At 39.8% G+C, this 20,959-nt stretch overlaps 1 protein-coding gene across 1 annotated transcript; it reads right to left on the bottom strand.

The window, feature by feature from the left end:
* Positions 1-1,769: 1,769 nt before the first annotated feature.
* Positions 1,770-9,296, bottom strand: LOC124148115 (major royal jelly protein 5-like). Its single transcript, XM_046519097.2, has 4 exons — positions 9,232-9,296; positions 4,562-4,720; positions 3,140-3,454; positions 1,770-1,825 (listed from the first exon to the last, which is right to left on the bottom strand). Exons 1-4 carry the CDS (start codon positions 9,294-9,296, stop codon positions 1,795-1,797), a joined length of 570 nt encoding a protein of 189 aa, XP_046375053.2. The 3' UTR covers positions 1,770-1,794.
* Positions 9,297-20,959: the final 11,663 nt, after the last annotated feature.

Below are 20,959 nucleotides of genomic sequence, written 5' to 3'. Positions count from 1 at the left end.
AGATGTGTATAGTAGATATGCACAGTAGATATTTACAGTAGATATGCACCTATGACCTTATGGCAATACACCAATAACAAGCATTTCCTTTTCCAAAATCAGATTTTCCCTTTATGCAAAATACATCAAGTTTGAAGACATATGGGTATCCTCACAGACAACCTTTGTATTTGATATGAGATAATAATTACCAGTACATCCTAACTTTCGCAAAACATAACATTGAAATAGTTGTACCTGTTTTGCACTAGCATATAAATAGTATCCTTAACTATAGCAATAATCGAAATGGTGTTCAACTATTGTGTAACCGGGGAGTTAAGTGGCTCATGTTACGGTCAAGTGACTGCTCGGTTCCCATGCTTTATTTCCGGCACCGCTCGGCAAAGCCCGGGGGTCGCTATCTTACAGCGTCAGTACATTTTGTTAAAGAATTAGTGGTCCAACTATTTCATTCTCTTGTGATATACTTGCACTCTCAAATCATGTATTGAGTGGATGTATGTTATCTCTTCCGTATTCTTGTATTAAAATGTTTTTGTCATTATGATTTGCAAGCATTAGGTGAATTTATATGTACATTCAGATATTTCTCATGTATAATTGTACATAGCCTGTTGTGTCCTGTTGTGTAGCGCTTTATTTTGATACTTACATCTTCAGTATGGACATTGTATTTAGTTTGCCATTAGTGTAAAAAACACACGTTGGCTAGGCGCCCCAGTTGTAATCCCCAGTTGTATTCCCCGGCGGTCCAGGAGAGATTGGCCCCTCCGACGTCCGCGCGCTGTATATTTAAAGTTTTTTTCTTGATCTCGCGTCTTCACCCTCCAGGTTCCATTAAATCGTTCAAGATTGTCTCGCTACTGGAGTGGTCACGTTCGAAACACAGGTTTCGTTAGTTAGTGTTTTTTGGGACATGGTTCGATCTGGATTCTGACTTAGTCCAGTTGAAGTAAATTTAGTTACTGGTGTTTGTAATACTCAGTTTTGCTAGTTATCCATGGATAACCAACGTTCCCGTGATAGTCTAGGCACTAACTAACTAGTGTTTGCAATACTCTGTTTTTCTAGTAATTCGACTATAACCGAACTTCCCGTGATTGTATCGTTATTAAGGAATTTCAGTATGTCCTTGTTTTGTCAAAGTGACTGAAACTTCAGTCTGTTAAGACGAGTTGATATTAAAACGAAATTGTATATTTTGTAAGTCTAAGTGACTTATTTTCAAATAGGCCCTCTGTGTGTATTTCCCGTTATTTAACCCAGCCGATGTTATTTAATTATTGGAGTGTGGAGTTAACTGATCGCAGCCGACTTCATTGGCTGTCTACGCATCTGGTCGGTATCTTATCAAATGTTGTTTTAATTTTTCTAATTTTATTGCTGTAATACAGCTGCTTAGCTAAGTAGGTTGTATATTAGCGCAGATTGAGTTTATCTAGTTTTTTATTGCCAACTGCAATAAGTTGTTATTAATTTCATTGTTGCTTTATTCTTATTTTATGACACCCCTGGTCATTGGAGAACAGCTCCGTGACATATAGCAACACTGTTGCAATATAAGGACTCGTACATACGATATCTCACGGGTTGTGTGAAAGGCAGGTTTGTAAAGATGACCGTACCTCCCTAACTGGATGTGAACGAGAACATTGTATTAATTCCCATGTTTTAGCTTGTGAAATTTTGCATATTTCGTCTCTTTAGCAAATTACTTATTTTATGGGTATATGTAGAAAAAACAATACAAAGAAATGTTTTAACATGCATATTTTAATGAACTAGAAATGTTCAAATTGGTGTCCACATGGTTGGCCAAGATCTGAAAAACGAAGAAACGGGAACTATAAAACACACGACACAGGTCATACAGACGTTAAAAACATGAAAGAAGTTCAACAATGGTGAATACCCTTTGGCCGTGTTCTCAATCATTTCTCTTATTTCACAGTGTTAACCTTTTAATTCTTAATGCTTCAATCAAACGCACTGGGTAAATATGTCACCTTTGTAATTGAAGAGGGCAGAAAAAAGGCTCACACTAGTTTTTTTAATTCAAGCAAATATGAACCAAAGAACTAAAACTCTTTTCTGAATGGTCTCAATATGTTGTCTAGATATCACGATTCACTCGGTTTTCTTTTCTTTTTTGAGATTTTGAGTTACAAATTCAACAGACACCCAGAGAAGCGATGGTTATATTCTAAATATAAAATAAATAATATACATGTATACATATACCGCGCCTGTAAAAGTAATGACTTCGGATAACATTGACATTGACAGTTCTTCAATGCATATAATTTATAGGTATGTATTGCTTTTTGTAGGGACGCTTAAGAGACATACATCTTTGACAGTTTCAATGTGTGTTTGCAAGACTAAGGCTCACTTACGTCGGTCATGCATTGAACATGCTTCGGGTGAGTGAGTGAGTTCGATTCAACACCGTTTTTGTATCAACATTTCAGGTATATCATGGCGTGCCAGCTTGATGTGCCAGTCTTTTAAATGTTTATCTGTTGGTACTTTTTAACAGCACGCTGTACACAAATCCTGTACCTTTTATTAAAGTTTACTCTTGCTGTGATATAAATACATATATTTTCAAATGTCTTTCCTTGTCATTGCGTGAGTGTTCAGTTTTCTAGTGTTCTGTGGTTATATAAGTAAGTGTCCTATTTTCTTATGTACATGTTGTAATATCATATATTTTCTTTTTCATATTTTCGTGCTAAGCAATCTGTAATATGAATTTCCCTTGGGATAATAAAGTCTTATCTTATCTCTTGGGGAGGTGTATTCATTTTTTGTAACACATACGAGTACATTTAGCTGCTGACAAACCAACAAAACTCCGATCGTGCCAAAAATGCCTGTCTTGGGTAGGCATAAAAGGTGTGGGGGATCAAATATTAAATCGATAATTTGGTCTAAAAATCTGATCAACTCCACAAATAACCAATTCCATGTTATCAAAAAGGCTCGTTTGTTATACCTGGAGTTCGTATTAGAACCACTCTTGGACATTGAACATAGCTTTGTTCTTAGCCGACTTTTCGTTTTTGCCACTTCGTTACATACCGAGTTAGTGTGTATCGTAAACGAAAATATGTTTATCATAGTTCCTACCAACCTGACCAAGCTGTTCAAGGGTGTGGTTATGTCCGCCTTCTCCACCTTCTCCCGCCTGTCCGCCTTCTCCAGCGCCTCCCGCCTCTCCACCCACTCCAGCGCCTCCATGGCCATGCTGTCCATGGTCTTGGCGCTGGCCATGCTGTCCATGGTCTTGGCGCTGGCCATGCTGTCCATGGTCTTGGCGCTGGCCATGCTGTCCACGGTCTTGGCGCTGTCCAGGCTGTCCACGGTCTTGGCGCTGTGCAAGGTGCCCAGGGTGTTGGATGTGTCCAGGCTGCCCACGGTCTTGGCGCTGTCCATGCTGTCCAGGGTGCTGTTGAATAGTATTGAACACATTATTAGAGGCATAAACATGGATGGTACACGAACAACAGTTACGCTGCAAACAATAAATGAAATTGGATTTGTACTTACAATGATCTGTAGTCATTGGTATAAATTCCCCGTGAAGCTGCTAACCTAACTTTAAACAGTTGAATTATTGCTCCTTTGCTGGAAAATTAAAATCTAATCACGCCTCCCTAAGTGTGCAAGCATCTGCTAGACGTGTCTCAAAATCCACCCGAAGCCGAGTCAGTAGGTTTCACCTAAAGGATAGCATCAATTTCGCCCTTTCTTTACTCAATTCACAGACTACGCCATGCTTTAACTTGTAAATGATGCTGACAGATCCATTACACCCAACTCCCTCACTGTTTGACAAGAATCGAAGCTATGATGTTAGACATAGTTGAACAATGATTGATAATCTAGACTGGTTATTCTCCAGCATTGACAATATATATTATCTCAGATCTGAGCTTCCGAATACAATATGATTTCCTGGTCGATATACAGGGATCAATAGGTCATTAGACAATAATTGAAATATGAATGAGTTTAGTACTTGTGCAAGCAGGATCGCCAACACAGGATTATAATAATAGAATAAACAGAAACGCCTTGCTATAACTTATATCTGATGCTTACAGATCCGTTACACCCAGCTTACTGTATGACAAGGTACAAAGCTATGGTGTTAGATGTTGCTGAGTGCGGCGTTAAAAACCAACCAACAAACATTTTGGTAAAACCGACGAGTACGGTCAGGTGCCATTATCAGCGGATCCTGACATACCCCGAAAACCTGCCAGGGGTGGGTAGGGCGGGTACAGTGGATGGAGTGGTCAGTGATGGGGATCAACTTTTGAGTTGACAACAGACAGTTTGGTCTAAAATCCAATCCGCACAACAAATAACCAACACAATGGTACAACATAAGCCAGTTGGTTATACCCTGAGTTCGTTATCAGAAAGAACAACAACGTTAATTGCCATTCCTGGAGATGGAATAAATCTTTGTTTTAGCCAACTATTCGTTATAGCCTAGTTATTTAGTGTATCGGAAATGCACATAACGTGCATCTTATTTCCTACACACCTGACCAAGCTGACCACGGTGCTGACCACACTGCCCAGGGCGTTGTAGTTGTAGTTGTAGGTGTAGTTGTAGTTGAAGTTGTAGGTGTAGGTGTAGTTGTAGTTGTAGTTGAAGTTGTAGCTGTAGTTGTAGTTGTAGTTGTAGCTGTAGTAGTTGTGGCTGAAAATATTGTTGGACACATTACTAGTGACATAAACACGAATGATCCACAGATCAAAACAATCAATTATATTGTATTAGTACTTACACTAACTTGTATTGTGTTACTTTCCCCTGAAGTTCCCGTGAACTTGACTTTCAAAAGTTAGATTCTTGCCATTTTTTAGAAAATTTAAATCTAATCATGCCTCCCTTAGCGTGCAAGCACCTGCTAGACGGGTCTCAAAATCCACCCGAAGTATGATAGCAGAGTCAGTAGGTTTCACCAAAAGGATGGCATCACTTTCGCCCTTTCTTCCCTCAATAAACAGAAACGCCGTGCTATAACTTATAACTGATGCTGACAAATCCATTACACCCAACTCACTCACTGTTCGACAAGAATCGAGTGAGTGAGTATGGTTCTACGCCGCTTTTAGCAATATTCCAGCAATATCACGGCGGGGGACACCGGAAATGGGCTCCACACATTGTACCCATGACAAAAATCGAAGCTGTGATGTTAGACATAGTTGAACAATGATTGATAATCTAGACTGGTTATTCTCCAGCATTGACAATATATATTATCTCCGAATACAATATGATTTCCTGGTCGATATACAGGGATCAATAGGTCATTAGAAATTGAAATATGAATGTGTTTAGTACTTGTGCAAGCAGGATCGCCAGCACAGGATACCGTATCGTTGATGGAGCTAGGTCCGTCGCATGTTCGCCCCTCAATTCCCTTCGTGTTGCACGTTCGATTCCTAACCCTCTCTCGCAAGTCCGTGTCACAGTTACAAAGTCCCTCCGATGTGACCCAAGCGGTCCATTCTGAAGTAAATAAACATATGATGCGAATACAGTACATGCTTTGTTCCAGTGAGACAAATGCAACACTTAAGGAAGACAGGGGTCATGTCCCCTTACAAATATATTTAACGTAGCCTGGTGATTAAAGGGATACTCGTTACCGTCTTTGTAGATGACTTCGCAAACCAGTATTTCACAATTCTGCAGGCGAATATATTAGGGATGTACAAGAGGTTCCAAATATCGATACATAAATATACAATAGATCATATATATAAAAGATACCTCGCGATAAATATAGGTAAGACAGCTACGCGATAAATCGCAAAGAAGAATGAAGAACAGCTCTTGGTTTGTTTTACAATAAAATATTCTTCTACCATGACGTCATTTCTGGAAATTCGAACATGCCCTCGCAAAAGGATTACATCGTAAATTGGACGAAGTTATTTTTGAGAAGGAAGTGTCAAGTAATAATAAAAATAATGATAATAATAATAAGTGCATTTATAATGCGCCATATTCCATTCACCAAGTGGATGTTCATAGCGCTACACTATTATTAACCCGGTCAACGGATCAGTGAGCACTCGATGTTCATTCTCAGCTCCCTGGGGAGTATACAACCCAAGCTTCCTGTAAGGCACTAGAAGCTTAACAGCCACCATCTCAGCTCATCTCATGTCACCCTACCGGGTACCCACTCACTGCTTGTCGAACAGAGGCACATTTCAAACAAAGTCACTTGCCTAAGGAGACACCACATGTGGTACATGTGCTTCAGTGTGGGGCAGGACCGAAGCCCTAGAAAGTGAGTTGTTCTCATATATGTAGCTGGGCTTGGAACGGAATTGTAGAACGAGCGCATTCAAAAGTGGGAGATATGACAATCTGTATTGGGAGAAAAGGTGCAGCTGTGAAACTTTTGAGAATATCGGGGAAGTACCAAACGTAACCTTGTTTATAAAATGGACTTGTCAGACATTGCCGAGGTCAGATTGTTTTCAGAGAGTCATCGTTATTTAAATACAGGTAAATATTTTAAAGCTTGTACATTTACTTAACATCCTTAAAGTGGCCTTACAAAATGTGTTATCTTCCATATACGAAATGCACGACTCGTGTTCATTGTTTACCGCAGACAATAAGACACTGCAGAGAATTGGAAGACGTTGTTTTTAAAGGGAAGTGTCTAGTGGGTTGTCCCCCATATCGGTAGCTGAGCAACGATCGCATCCGAAAGTGGAAAGTGGAATAATATCCGGGAAATACCAAACGCAACTCCCCTGTTCCTAACATCTACTTGTCCGACATTGATGAGGTCGGATTCTATTCAGGGAGTCATCATTATCTAAATACGGGTAAACTTTTTTAAAGTTTGAACATTTCATTAACACCCTTCAAGAGATTTACATAATGTTAGAATCTCCTATAAGAAGTAAACGACTGCCCTCCTCATGGTTTATTCTTCCTGCAGTGTCTTCTTGTAAGATAAGCAACCCCTACTCGTCCTTTATTTCTTACATGGTTGTGTATTCTGTTGTTTTACAGTGGTTGTAAAAGTATTACATTGTTTCTGTTTAGATTCGGTAGACGCTTAATGCATTGTGTTTGGACAATGTAAGCAGTCGACAGGAACTAGCCATATTTAGATGCGAGTATGGTGTATAAACTTCCAGTCCGTCCGCGGACGGTGATAGCATGTTATAGAAACATGTGGAACCTTCGAGTATCTGGTTAGGCTGTTTATATATTTGGATAACAGCGTGTTTACGTGTCTCCCACACATTTCGCCTCTCACTCATTTCATCGCTTAGGACCAGCTTTCGCGTGTGGATCACTCGGCATCTCTGATTCCCTGCCTGGCCCATCTCGGAAGCTTGACCACTGTCGCCGCTGGGTGAACATATATCATTATCACGGATTTTTGCAATCAGCACTGTATTTTCTAATTTGACACTGACCGCTGCCATCATATTATTTATTGCCATTGCATATTGTACTACCACTCTATTGTTAACTGCCATTGTAATTGCTGTGCAGTAATTTGTATTGATTTTTAAACTTAGTGAATTTTTAATGCATTTGCTTATTGTATACCACTTTGTTGGTTGGTTGTTGGTTTCTTTTGCGGACAGATTTCTGGGTTAACATTTTGTTTTAAGTGCGCGTGTGTGTGTGTGTGTGTGTGTGTGTGTGTGTGTGTGTGTGTGTGTGTGTGTGTGTGTGTGTGTGTGTGTGTGTGTGTGTGTGTGTGTGTGTGCAATGTTGTGTATGTGACAAGTTTAAATATAGTAATACATATCAACCTACCCCCATCGTCATCAACAACATCAAAACTCTTTCGCGTAACCGGTGGTTCCATTGCTCCATCGATGCCTGTGATCACCACTAGTACATTTCGACTACCATCACAAACCTTAAACAGATGAAGAATGAGTAAGTTATGAAGGTTAAAATAACAATGTATGAATATCCTGCCCAAAGACAATACAAAAACATGGTTATACATGGTCACTACCGTACTGCGTACAACGTTGATATGAAACAGCAAGAACTAGTTGCATCATGTCATCATTCTTGTGTACAATGGGGAAGCCTGGGCCAGATTGCTCGCCATGCTGTTGCCCCGGAATCAGTTATCCCCCGAATAGGTTTAATATTGTTTAATTTGACATAGAGCCATGTATACTCACACGTGTGCAATACGCATCACGTGTCACGGTCGTTTAATGGACATCGGTAATATATCAGAAGATACTTACAGAGTTGTCCGTCAAGTTAATTGGCACTTCCAGTGTTGAAGTACCAGCAGGAAAAAAAATTGTGAAAGCTCCTTGCTCTAAATCTGTAGGGGTTGTAAACATCATTGCACTGATGGTGTAGTTAATTGAGACGTTTCCTTCCAGGTTACCATCCCGTTCCAATGTTATGGAGTTGTTGGGCTCACCCTCATGGATTTTTTGCACAACGTTTATGAAAAAGATCTCACCTGAAGATCAAAATTAAAACAGAATCAAATTTGCATGTAAGTCACTTCCAATCGTCAAACCAAACGTATTTATATTAATGTTGCACATCACAGTTTCAGAAGAAGAAAATAATTAGTTCCATGGCGTCAATTTCTCTGGTGGTTTCGTATTCGTACTTCTGAAGGAAGAAGAGGACTGTGGCTTGACTGGGTAGGTCCCGGTAGTGTTCGAATGTAATGTCCTCAACAACCTCACGTTAAGCTAATAGCTAAAGATGACGTCATAGAAATGCATTACAGCTACTGGATACAGATCCAACAATGGAATTACCAGGGTGCTGTCTCCTTTGTGTTCTTGAAACCATTCTCTCACAACTCTATTATAACCAAAACCGTATATTAGTAATGAACAGACATCCAAAAGAAACTTACAAGTGGTAATGATGTACGTTTTAAACCAACAGCAGTCAGATACTTCTACAAATACAGTCGTTTTCACTGAAACAACTATCCGCTGAAGAATTAAAAACACAAGCCCGTCTGTGGGACCACTACGTTTTGTTGAGAGCTCTTCACTTGATGTTCAGTGCTCAATTTCCAGTTCCAAATTGCCCCGCTCGAGGAGCTGGGTTACATGCATATATCATGAACGTATTCTTAAAAAGATAATACGGCAAGACCACGCAGGACCTTGTCAACAATCCACCTGAGTCAAGTGCAATAGTCGTCCGGGTGATCTTACTTTTGGCCTAAAAAGACAACAGCATGAAGATGTGGCCCCAGAACTACGGAACCCAGGAGGGACATGGTCGCGTTGTCGCATTGTACGCCCTTACAAAAACAAGCAAAGAGTGTAAAAATTACCAAAAGGCGACAATGCCACAACGCGACATTTTTCAAGATCATAATATTCCGCGTTGTGGCATTGTCGCCCCATCTATAATGTGTTAAAAAGGTCGCATTGTCGCGCTTTTCGATTAATGCTGTGCATGCATAGTAACTGAAATAATCTACGCATGCGCAGAAATGGTTATACTCTAGTGGTCTTTTGTTAGCTCCAATGGTTCTTAAAGCAAAGTAGCAATGGCAATGTGGGTTTCCTTTCTCAAAATTAAACAAATCTTTCACCGTTGCCTAAAGAAAAAACATCCATATATCGTTATTTTCGGTGTCAGGATTTTTTATAAACCATACGTGATTTCGTTGCAAAAAAACAAACTTACATTCCTATTTCATTTAAATCCGGTCTCCGACAACTTTTCAAATCGATGAGGGCACACGTGGTGTCTCCTTGGGCAAGTGACTTTGTTCGAAATAAACTGGGCGGCAAAAGAAAGTATAGGTCGAGTTCCATGATCGATAAAAAAAATAACAAGAAGACGTTTTGTTGTGAATTATAATACAATCTAGGGAGGGGTAACGAATGATTGATCAACCACAGTTTGAATGAAATTGTGCAATCACAGGTAATGTAAGCTCAAGGTAAACAATGGTGGGGTAAGAAATTTCATTTTCAAAAGTTTTCTGAAATGTCACCAAAAAATTGTCAGACACATTATACAGTTGCCTTCAATGTATGACGTCCAGCTGCCTCAATGCATGCTGTGATACGCCGCCTCATCGATGACGTCAGTCTTCTGATGACGTGGACTGGAATCCATTGCCACTCGTCTCTCAGGGCCTGCTGCAATTCTTGTCTGTTGACGGGAGGCTGATGGTGTGCCCTAATCTGTCTGTCAAGATGGTCCCACAGATGTTCAATAGGATTCATGTCGGGTGAGTCTGCAGGCCATGGCAAAACGTCAACGTTCTGCTGGTTTATACGAACGCATTTATACAGCTAACATGCACGTGCAGTTTATGCCATAGGCGGGAAACCTGTTTCACCATTTTTTTGTTACCGCACGAGCGCCATCAAAGGTGGCGCGTTCGGGTAAGGTGTTTTTTGGTACCTGTTCCTGGGCAGTCATATTCCTAATACCCACTTTCCACTAGTTGTCGCTGTTTTTAGGAAAATTACAAATTGCCAACCTATACTTTTTTTTGCCGCTTAGTTTATTACTCTGTTCAGACAGCAGTGACTGGGTACCGGGTAGACTGAGATGGCAATATGGTTGTTATCCTTCTCTCGCCTCACAAGAATCTTGGGTTGTATACTCCACTGGGAGGTGAGAATGACCAGAGTAATAATGTGCTTTGAGCAAGATGTGACACGCGGTTCTTTGCACATCGCAAGGTCACAAATCAGCTGAAGTTAAGCAACGTCTATCGCCGAGAGTCCTTAGATGGGTGACCGCGTTTTGGCTTCTTGGTTCATGAGAATTTCTAGAGCCCCACACTGAAGCACATGGTACATAAATGGCGTCTTCTCAGGCAAGTAACTTTGTTGGAAATGTGCCTCTGATCCACCAGCAGTGAATGGGTACTCGGTAGGATGACATGGCATGAGATGGTTGTTAAACCTCTAGCAACTAGCAGGCAGGCTGGGTTGTATACTCCCCAGGAGCTGAGAATGATTGTTGAGCACACTGACATACCATGCCGCATTTTAACATGAAAAACCCACTCAGACACAGTATACTGACTTCGAGCCGACCAGTCCTTGTTTAAGGCCCTTAATGCTGAGCGCCAGACAGGGTAACAACAAGAACCATCTTTTAACGTCTTTTGGTATGACGCGGCCGGGGATCGAACCTACCTGACCAACAACCTGCTTGAAGGTTGACATATAAAATTGGGGGAAAAAAACGTGCATCATATAAAGTGGTGACAGGAGACAGCGCGACATGCCCTAAAAGAGGGGTGGTGTAACTACTCAACAATGTCAATATTGGGTCGGACCAGCATTTGCGTTGATAAAAGGCGAAGCATGGGGGGCGTAATGAAGACACCAGATCACTGAAAGCAGCCTGGGGCATGTTCAAAATGTCTACCAAAGATTGTCCCAACTGAGCTAACATTACCGGCTGTTTCTGGTCCTATCTTTGGCGTCGTTTTATCTCATCCCAGACAGGTTCTACTGAGGTGAAGTATTGAGAAACAGCCGGCCATGGCACTACAGCAACGATATGCTGCCTCAAAAAGTCTGTTACAACAGGTGCAGGTAGCGTACGCCATTCAAGTTGCCATTAACAATGATTAGTTACGTTCTCCATGAGTTGTAATGCCACACTAAACCATTACACTTCCAAACTGACCATGAGTAAAGCAAGCGTCGCCAAAACGATTTCCTGGTCGCCTGTAGACCCTTACACGGCCATCAAAGCTGTGAACAGTATACTGGCCTGCCTGACGATGACGTTGAAGAAGAATTGGGCGTCTAATGTCGATTTAGTCTCGTCAGTCCAGCCAAAATATAACTCCATAATTCCAGTCCAATCGGAATGTGTTGAAACTGGACTTTTACAGTCAGTTGCCTCGGGAAGATGGTCTTAACTGTACAAGTTCTGGAAAGGATTACCTGATGAAATAGCCAGTTATCTTTTTTCTGTGCAACAGAAAGGAGAAGACTGGTACGAACAATATTTCAAAATGGCTGTTTTGGTGATCCTCGTCGGTACGAAAAGCCAATTCAAAGACGTAAAGTCAGATTCTTTGCTGTTGTAGCTGTGAAACCTTCACGCACAGACAACAGACAAGGATAAGAGGGTAAGGTGAGGGTACATGCTCAAGCGATTTATTTGGAAGACTGCTAATCCTTAAATACCACCCTACAAGAAGTCTTTCGATATCCCTTGTCTCATGAATCTCTCTGGTTTGCCCACATGGTTGGCTCTCTCAACAAGACTGACAAATCAAGTCTTCTGTGCTGTCTTGAAAAGAAGATCGAGTATTACGAACAAACTGTCACTCTTGATGGACAATATCTCACGAACGCACCGCTTTTGTTCAAGGATATTGCCCAAACAATGCTTATTGGACTCTGCCGAATGGCAAAGCGTGTGATGCATACTAAGAGGCAGATGCGTGGTCTGACCAAATTTGCCATAGTAGCGGATCCTCACCGAGCCAAAAGAATTCAATCAAGCAATTCGCTCTTCAAAGTTCAAATCATGATCTTGTAGAAGAATGGGAAAAATATACATATAATTAGATTTTGTCAGGACATTAGCTATATCTTGTTATCGGCAGTATGTGCTATGTTGTCACAACAAGTTATCAGATTACGTGTTCCAAAGTGTGGCCAGGGAGAGGCAGATACAAGATTGATATTTCAAGCCTGCAATACCTGGGTTGACTTGGGATCGCAAAGGATTTCAGTCAGAGCATCTGATACTAATGTTATGGTCCTACTGCTGTCCGATCTCAATTAAATGAGACCCATGAAGGAATAGAATGCTTGTCATAACAGGTGACTATGCTTATCGTTAGAGCCGACTAACGGGATCGGGTGGTCAGGCTCGCTGACTTGGTTGATGCATGCCATACTATCTCAATTGCGTAGATCGATTCTCGTGATGTTAATCACTGGATTGTCTCGATTATTTACAGACTGCCATCATATCTACTACTGCCTAAAAGATCATTCCCCTTACACGCGTTCTCAACACGTGTAACACGCATGTGGAAAGGGTGCTAAACGGGTTGCACACGGGTTGAGCACCCGTTAAACACGCGTGTGCACAGGTTGTGCAGCGCGTGTGCAACCCGTTGAGCACGCGTGGGTCACTTGTTGCACACGCATGTGCCATGCGTGTAACGCAGGACTGGGTTTCAGTTGAATTCGACATATATATCAAATGAATAGTGAGATAAATCAAAACAGCGAGAAGTGAATCATGAGTTAATGAGGGCCATTGACGTGACCATAAACACAAGGTCGGTCAGTCTTAATTAGTGTTCGGTTGCTGGACTTTTATGGCATGAACCATTCCACAAGGGTCCAGTCTAGCCATTATGCTGACCGACAGTAGAACAGAAGTGAATTTTTAGAAGCGAGTTTATTGCTAGGGAAACCCCCAAGTTGACACGATTGTCGGGGGTTGGTAAAATGTTCGCCATTAATGAAGTGATGGTTTGTGGATTGCGGACATATTCGTTTGAAGTTTTGTCGACGTGAGTCATTCCAGGTGATTTGCAAATATAATGTTTCGCCAAATTCATGCTTTAGATAGTACAATAATGATAGAACAGTCACCACTACTACTAGGAAAATGTCCCATTTTCCCACACCCCACTTTCTGTGTGGTATTTTGTAAGAATTATTAAGAGAAAGTCTTGTGTGGGACTCTAAAATATTTATCACTAATTCTAAGAGGATATTGGAAATGAATACGAACAGCCATGTTGTCTCACTGTTGATAGAATTTTAGATCTTCACAATCACCGGCCGTGACCATGTAGGCAGAATCTCGTTAGGGTTTGTTATTTTTACATATGCCGAATGACCATAGTGAATATTGCTGGGGATAGCAAAGGTGATAGTTTATTATTAGATGAAATTGATTGTGAGTACTTATACCGTGTGGAAAGGGTATCTTTAGGATTTGAATCCTTTCTTTCTCTGAGGGTAATCCTTTCGCGTTGATGGAAGGAAGTCACTCAATCAGGTCATGACAATGGTTATGCGCAAGGTTCGGGATCGCGAAAAGAAAAGAAAGGTGTTGATAGAGGCTGGATATGACGGTCTTTGTTTCACTCGGTATTTAAACCTTGATATACAAGGCTACGGCCACCACACCATTGACAGGTGCACTTGTCTATTTACAACGAAGTTGTTAAGCGTTTCCAGTATTTATATACTATCTCACTGATTACTTGTTAACTGGTCACTGCAAGTGCCTTAATTATTTAATTTTAGTGAACTGAGTGTATTCACATCTTAGCTTTCAAAGGTTGGGATGGATACTTGTAAAATCCTCAGTTGCGTTTACTCACTAACTAACTAAAGTGTAAAAACAACAACATTAACGTGCAACAAAGCACGGGCTTGTTTATTTGCGTGTATATTGTTGATAAACATGTGTTCAGATTAATTAAGACTTATACTATATCAACTAAAAATTTCTTCCGTGTGTGAATGCGTGAAATACTTGCATATTGGATTCCCAGTTCTCATATTGCTTTATATGAAAGCAAAATTGTGTGTTCTATTGCACTGCCCAACTTATAATGACGTTCGACAGGTTTTAATAGATAAATGTAATGAAGTGTAGTGGTTTTAAAGATGAATGTGATATTGTGAAAGTTTGTTTTATCCTGGCCAGTCCCAGTGTTGTAACGCTTAGTGCCAAAACCTGCAAGGCAATTTTACAGCTGCGTAGTAATATTTTATATAAAGCCTAATATATTTTTTAATTTGCATATGTGTTGTACAGAATTTTATCTTCGATAATGTTTTTAAACTATGGTTATACTACTTCTAGTAGTTTGTCTCCCATAACTCCAATAGGAGTGGCTCATTTTATTTTATTTTATGTTATTTTTATAGCATTTTATATGTAATCTGAGGCGAGACATAAATAAACTATCTGTCTGTCTGTCTGTCCAATATCCTCTTAGAATTAGTGATAAATGTTTTAGAGTCCCACAGAACCCTCTCCCTCAAGTGTATCGTTCATGATATAACCTACTCTCATTAATTAAATGCTACCGTTGCCTAGCGTCACGGCTATAGAGCTGAGACAAAGAGACCTAACCATCATAAAGTAATTAGGGGCCAATACAAAAAATGCTCCACGAAACCTCATAAACATGATCACTGAAAGTCGTACTACAGACGTTTAATGTCAAATCACAAAAAGCATTTGAATAGCAATATTATTTAACAGGATCATGTATTCTCTTAACGCCATCGCAAAACACGTAGAAGGCACAACAGTACTTATATTTTCCAACAAAATCACATCTAAAAATGAGACACCAGCAAGTACATATTATAATGTGTATTAACATTTTTCGCCAGGAAATAAAAAAATTCTCTCCTTGTAACCACCCCAAAGTTCAGCTTAATATGGACACTCCTTTGGTTTGTTCCCCCTGTAATGAGTGTGTCATGCGTTGCACACGAGTGACGAACGCGGTGCACACCCGTGTTTAACGCGTGGCTCACGGGTATCACACGCGTGGCGGACGGGTTCCACACGAGTGACCAACGGGGTGCACACGGGTTGTGTAACGCGTTGCCCATGCGTGTAAGGGGAATGAACTTCTAGGCAGTAGTGTAGCTGGAATATTTTTTAGTATGGCGTTAAACAAGAAACAAACACAGAAACAAATAAACAAATGAAAAGAAAGATTCACAGTTATGGATGGAGCCAGGAAATAGTAGTAACAACAGTAGCTGCAGCTAGTAGTGAGGATATCTATGATGCTCTTCGATCTATCTATGCATTCACGGGTTTTGTCTATTTGCAAGAAAAGGAAATTGTCATAGAAAGCATTTGTTGCAGTCCTCACTGAGGTTGTCAACATCATGGACATCAATTAAGGTTTCCTTTCAGATGTAAACAAGGCCCGATTCTGTACCTTCAAGGACAAATATGCACCTCGGTCTAAATCAGGACCTGTTAAAGGAAAGGGTTGTGATCCATGTGCCTTTCCCCTTCTAAGAGTGTACTGCTACAAATATTCCACCAGGTTTACTATGTGTCATCCACATTGAAGAAAGCTCATATTGCAGGACCTGCATTATGATCTCCAGAGGAACATGTCTGGAAGTTGTTAGACGGATCATATTCAGTCTTTTGGTATAGTCATGACTAAACGCCACCCTCAATACAAAGGAAGCTTGATACTTTCTACTCTGATGACTCTGATGAAGATGAATCCATGTAATCCGATTTATCCGATGCTGACACAGATACCGAGAACAATGACTCGGACATTCTGGGAGGGACATCACCAGACTGTAAGGTCGTGTGCATGATGAACAAGGACATCATTGATGAAAATAATGCTTGTTTGTTGTTTAACGCCGCGCTGAGCAATATTCCATCTATATGACGGCTGTCTGTAAATGATCGAGTCTGGACCAGACTATCTAGTTATCGACACCATGAGCATCGATCCATCCAATTTGGATACGATGACATGCATCAACCAAGTAAGCGACCCTGACCACCCGATCCCGTAAGCCGTCTCTTACGACAAGCTTGGTTTTTTTCAATTCTAACCCAGATCTTCACAGGTCTGAAAATAATGCAATACATCATTATATGATGTAATTAAAGAAATTAGACAGAAGTTGTAAGAATTTTAATATTGTTTTACATACTACTCATGAATAATCGCTAGAAATGATTTTGAAATTATGAAGGAGTTATCTCCCTTTGATGTATTTGAAATATTACAGTAGCAGCAATTGTTTACATTTCCTGTCTGAAAATTTGACATATTTGCTATGTCTCATATCAACAACATGAGCACATGTTTGATGAATTTGTGGAATAGTTTCTTCAAGAATAAAATTAAAAGTTGAAGTTTTACAAAAATGAACTTAAATTGCCATTTTAACGGTAACTATTATGCATAAATAAAATAAACTTTTTCAGTTTACTGTTTCATACAAAGTATTATCTTTACAAGTTTGATTTGATACAGAATTTGACTACTTTAGGATACCATGGAATACAGGGTACGTACCACCAACATGGAGCCATTTTAGCAAACGCACCAATATCGCCTTTGTAGAACACAGATATTTATACATATGTGAATCAAGCTTGGGCCCCCAACGGGTGCTGGAATTGATGCGGGACTTGGTAGTGGTTAAAACCGAGTTCTCAAAGATTGACAATGTGAATTCGGAACTCATAGCAATAAGAATTAATCTTACTTTCTTGGATAGTAAGGTCCAGGCTATGGAAGGTGTGAAAACCGTGGTCTGTGACATTGACAGAAGTGTACAATTCATAAACATTACATTTGAAGAATGGAATAAGGATAAATCGGCCTTGGAAACAGATATCCAGGAGCTGCGAGATGAACTGCACAATGCTCAACTGAGTTCTCTAAACATTGAACAACTTCAACTCAAGGAACAGTAGATAGATATGCAAGTTGGCTCTATGTCAAAAGACCTACTGGGAATTGAAGAACTCAAACAGGGACCCACCACTACACCAGATATAACAGCCACCTTTAAGAACTTTCTGGAAGAAAAACTCGACTGTAGAGAGCCGAAACTAGAAAAGGTCCATCGACTAGGCAAGCAAAGCCAAGATAGGAAATACCCCCGTCCAGTCATCGCTCGCTTCACCAGTACCCAGGACCGTGATGACGTCAGATTTACAGCATACAAGAAATTAAAAGGTGGCCGTACAATTTTTGTTGGTGAACAATTTCCTGAAGAAGTTCGATAATATCGGAAATCTAAGTTATACCCGCTCCCGAAGGAAGCAAAACAAGCAAAGTAGAGAGCACATATTATAGTTGACAGGCTATACATCAATGGAGAGTTGGTGACCCCCAGAACCCCTCCCCCATACACAGCAGCCTCGGCTGGTTACCCCCATACTACCCACAATCCTGCAGTTGAACATCCTAAGGAACAACACGAACCCATGACATAGGGCACTCACAGTGGTACCACAGCAGATGTGCATATAACTCCTCCAAGTCTCCACTGTGATAATCAGGATGCTAGTGCTCAATAAGGCAATATCAATAATGGACAAAATGACAGTAGTATATTAATTGTCAACGATTTTGTCATTAACTCTATCAATCAATGTTTGTGGATTACCCAGCAAGTTGAAGTTTCCAGAATTTGTGACTTTGGTTAAATCATCATCGATCGTTGGATTGCAAGAAACAAAAACTGATCATTTTGATAATATTCATGTAAAAGGTTACAAAATATTTCTTAAAAACAGATCCAATACAGTGAAGAAATCTGGTGGTTTAGGGATGTTGGTTTCTATAATAGTAATGATAGTAATGACTGTATTAATACTATCCTATCTGGAGACTTTAACTCAAGAACTGGTTCACTGGATGATATTTATGAAATTGACAGCACTGTTGCTAAATAACACCAGCCTCGATTATGTTGAGCTTCATGAAACACATCTTATTACACATGTCCTAACTCATTGTGGCTTTTCCCACGAAAGGATAAAAAAAGACCCTTCTATTAATGGTTATGGTAAAACCCTGATAGATTTATGTAAAACTACCTCCATGTTTATGTCAAACGGTAGATCATTCTCAGACAAATACATTCGAGATTTTATATGTAAGGACTCAAATCTGGTTGATTGTTTTATTGTTTCTTGTGAAATAGCCCCTACAATTAAGTACTTTCACACAGCTGATTTCTCTGATTGTTATAGTGATGTTTATTGCTCACTTCAGCTCGTGTTGGACAAAACACTTTGTAATAATTCTGCCTCACATGAAATTAACAACCAACATGGCATTAGCTCTTGTCACAGTTATTTTGTAACGCAGCAATCAAAACCTTTGGTGTCAAAAGTAAACCCAAAACAAAATGAAAAAGTAATAAGCATCCAGAATGGCATGACAAAGACTGTCAATATATGAAAAGAAAGTTCAAGAATGCTAGACGTACTTATGGACTTACTAAACTTAAAGTGTACTGAGAGGTGTAAACAAACAAATTTAAAAACTGTGAAAAACGATCATAACAATTACGTGAGAAAGACTAAAAACAAATTCAAACAATTGGCGAAAGAAGATCCAAGGCAATTTTGGAAATACGTTTTAAAAAATCAAGAGTTTGACAAAAATGTGTCAATTGACCAACTTTATGTTTTTTAGAGAACTTAATGCAATTGATGTTGATGAAAATCAGTGTACACCATTCATAGATTTTCAATCTGATAATGAAGAACTTAACAGACAATTCACTCTTGCAGAAATAGCATTGGCAAACAATTCACTAAAATGAGAAAAAGTGTTGGACTTGATAAGATAGAAAACGAGTACCTGATATCAAGTGAAGACGTAATGATCAAAGCTTATCATGAACTGTTTAATTTAATTCTTGAAAGTTGAAATCATGGCTGGTTGGTATGATCAGACCTATTTATAAAAAGCAAGGTGACCCTTCCAAATCTGAAAAGTATCGCCCAGTTACCATATGATCTTGTCTTGGTAAATTGTTCACCGCAGTTTTGAACAATCGCTTGACATCTTTTACAAATGACAATTATATTATTTCAGAAATACAAGCTGGCTTCAGGAAAGGTTACAGTAGAATATTTAATCTTATTCACAATATATATTCAAATATAAAATCTTGTGTTGTTCATGATGAAGATATATCACGATATTTTACTTGTAACAACGGGGTTCGACAAGGTGAAAATTTGTTACTATTACTGTTCGCAATATATTTAAATTATGTTGAAACCTCTTTGAGAATTCACAACTGTAAAGGTGTGCCCCTTCAAACTTCTGTTGGGGTTTTGCAACTAATGTTACTAATGTTGCTATTGTATTGTAATATTTTCGGAAAACCCTATTGACTTACAAAATAGTCTAAACGTATTCGTAAATTACTGTGAAGAATGGAAACCGAAGGTGAATCTAAATACAACAAAGATAGTATTCTTTGGTTCTGGCACCTCCAAAAAAAGTAAACTTGACTTTAAATTTGGAAATACAATTATCGAAATAGCAGATTGTGATACATATTTAGGAATTGCTTTCAATAAAAACAGATCTTTTACATAAACCATCAAAAGGTTAATAGAACAATCTTTAAAAGCCTCGTTTGCTTTATTATCCAAAGCCAGAAATGTCTCCCAACGTTTGACCACATGGTAGCGCCTATTGCAATGTATGGTTTCGAAGTGTGGGGTTTCAGTGACGTCACTTGCGTAGAAGGAGTTCATAAAATGTTTCTTAAGTATATACTTCATTTCAGAAAAAGTACTTCATCGTACATGTTGTATGGTGAGACTGGTAAAACCCATTAAAATTGGTATCAGCATAAAAGCGCAATAATCTTGAACGCGGCTTGCACCCCATTTCACCTCACCTTACCATTACAAATTACAGGGGGCACGGGTGGCCCAGTCGCCTAAGGCTCCGCGATTCGATGTGCAGAGTTGCGTCCGTTGGGCACGCCTGAAACCTATAATTGTGGGTTCGAGTCCCGGTTCGCCCCGATTATCTTTTTAGGTTTGTCAGCACCATACTCGTGCTCGTGGGCTTCACCGAAGTGGTAAACAACTGAGACCTGCATTGCTTCAGGCTTTCCTCCCACATTAAGCTCACACGCTGTGATATAACTGGAATACTGTTAAAAGCGGCATAAAACCCAATTCATTCACTCACTACAAATAACATTAGATCTATGTTTATGAGGTATGCTAATACCAAATTCGGATTCAGCAAATACTCTGTATATGTGTAGATATTGGCCAGTGGGTGGAAGGCTTGAGCAAAGTTCTCCTTGTGAGACATTGGTGTGAAAAGACATTGGCGTGAAAAAGAGATCCACGCCGTCGGTGTACAATGACATCTCACTGAGCCTGCCCCATTATGTCTCCTCCTGCGAC

The sequence above is a fragment of the Haliotis rufescens genome, unplaced genomic scaffold (assembly GCF_023055435.1).
Source record: "Haliotis rufescens isolate VD_foot unplaced genomic scaffold, xgHalRufe1.0.p SCAF_17, whole genome shotgun sequence".
NCBI lineage: Eukaryota > Metazoa > Mollusca > Gastropoda > Lepetellida > Haliotidae > Haliotis > Haliotis rufescens.
The sequence above is the reverse complement of the archived record's forward strand: the minus strand, read 5'-3'. Positions and strand labels throughout refer to the sequence as shown.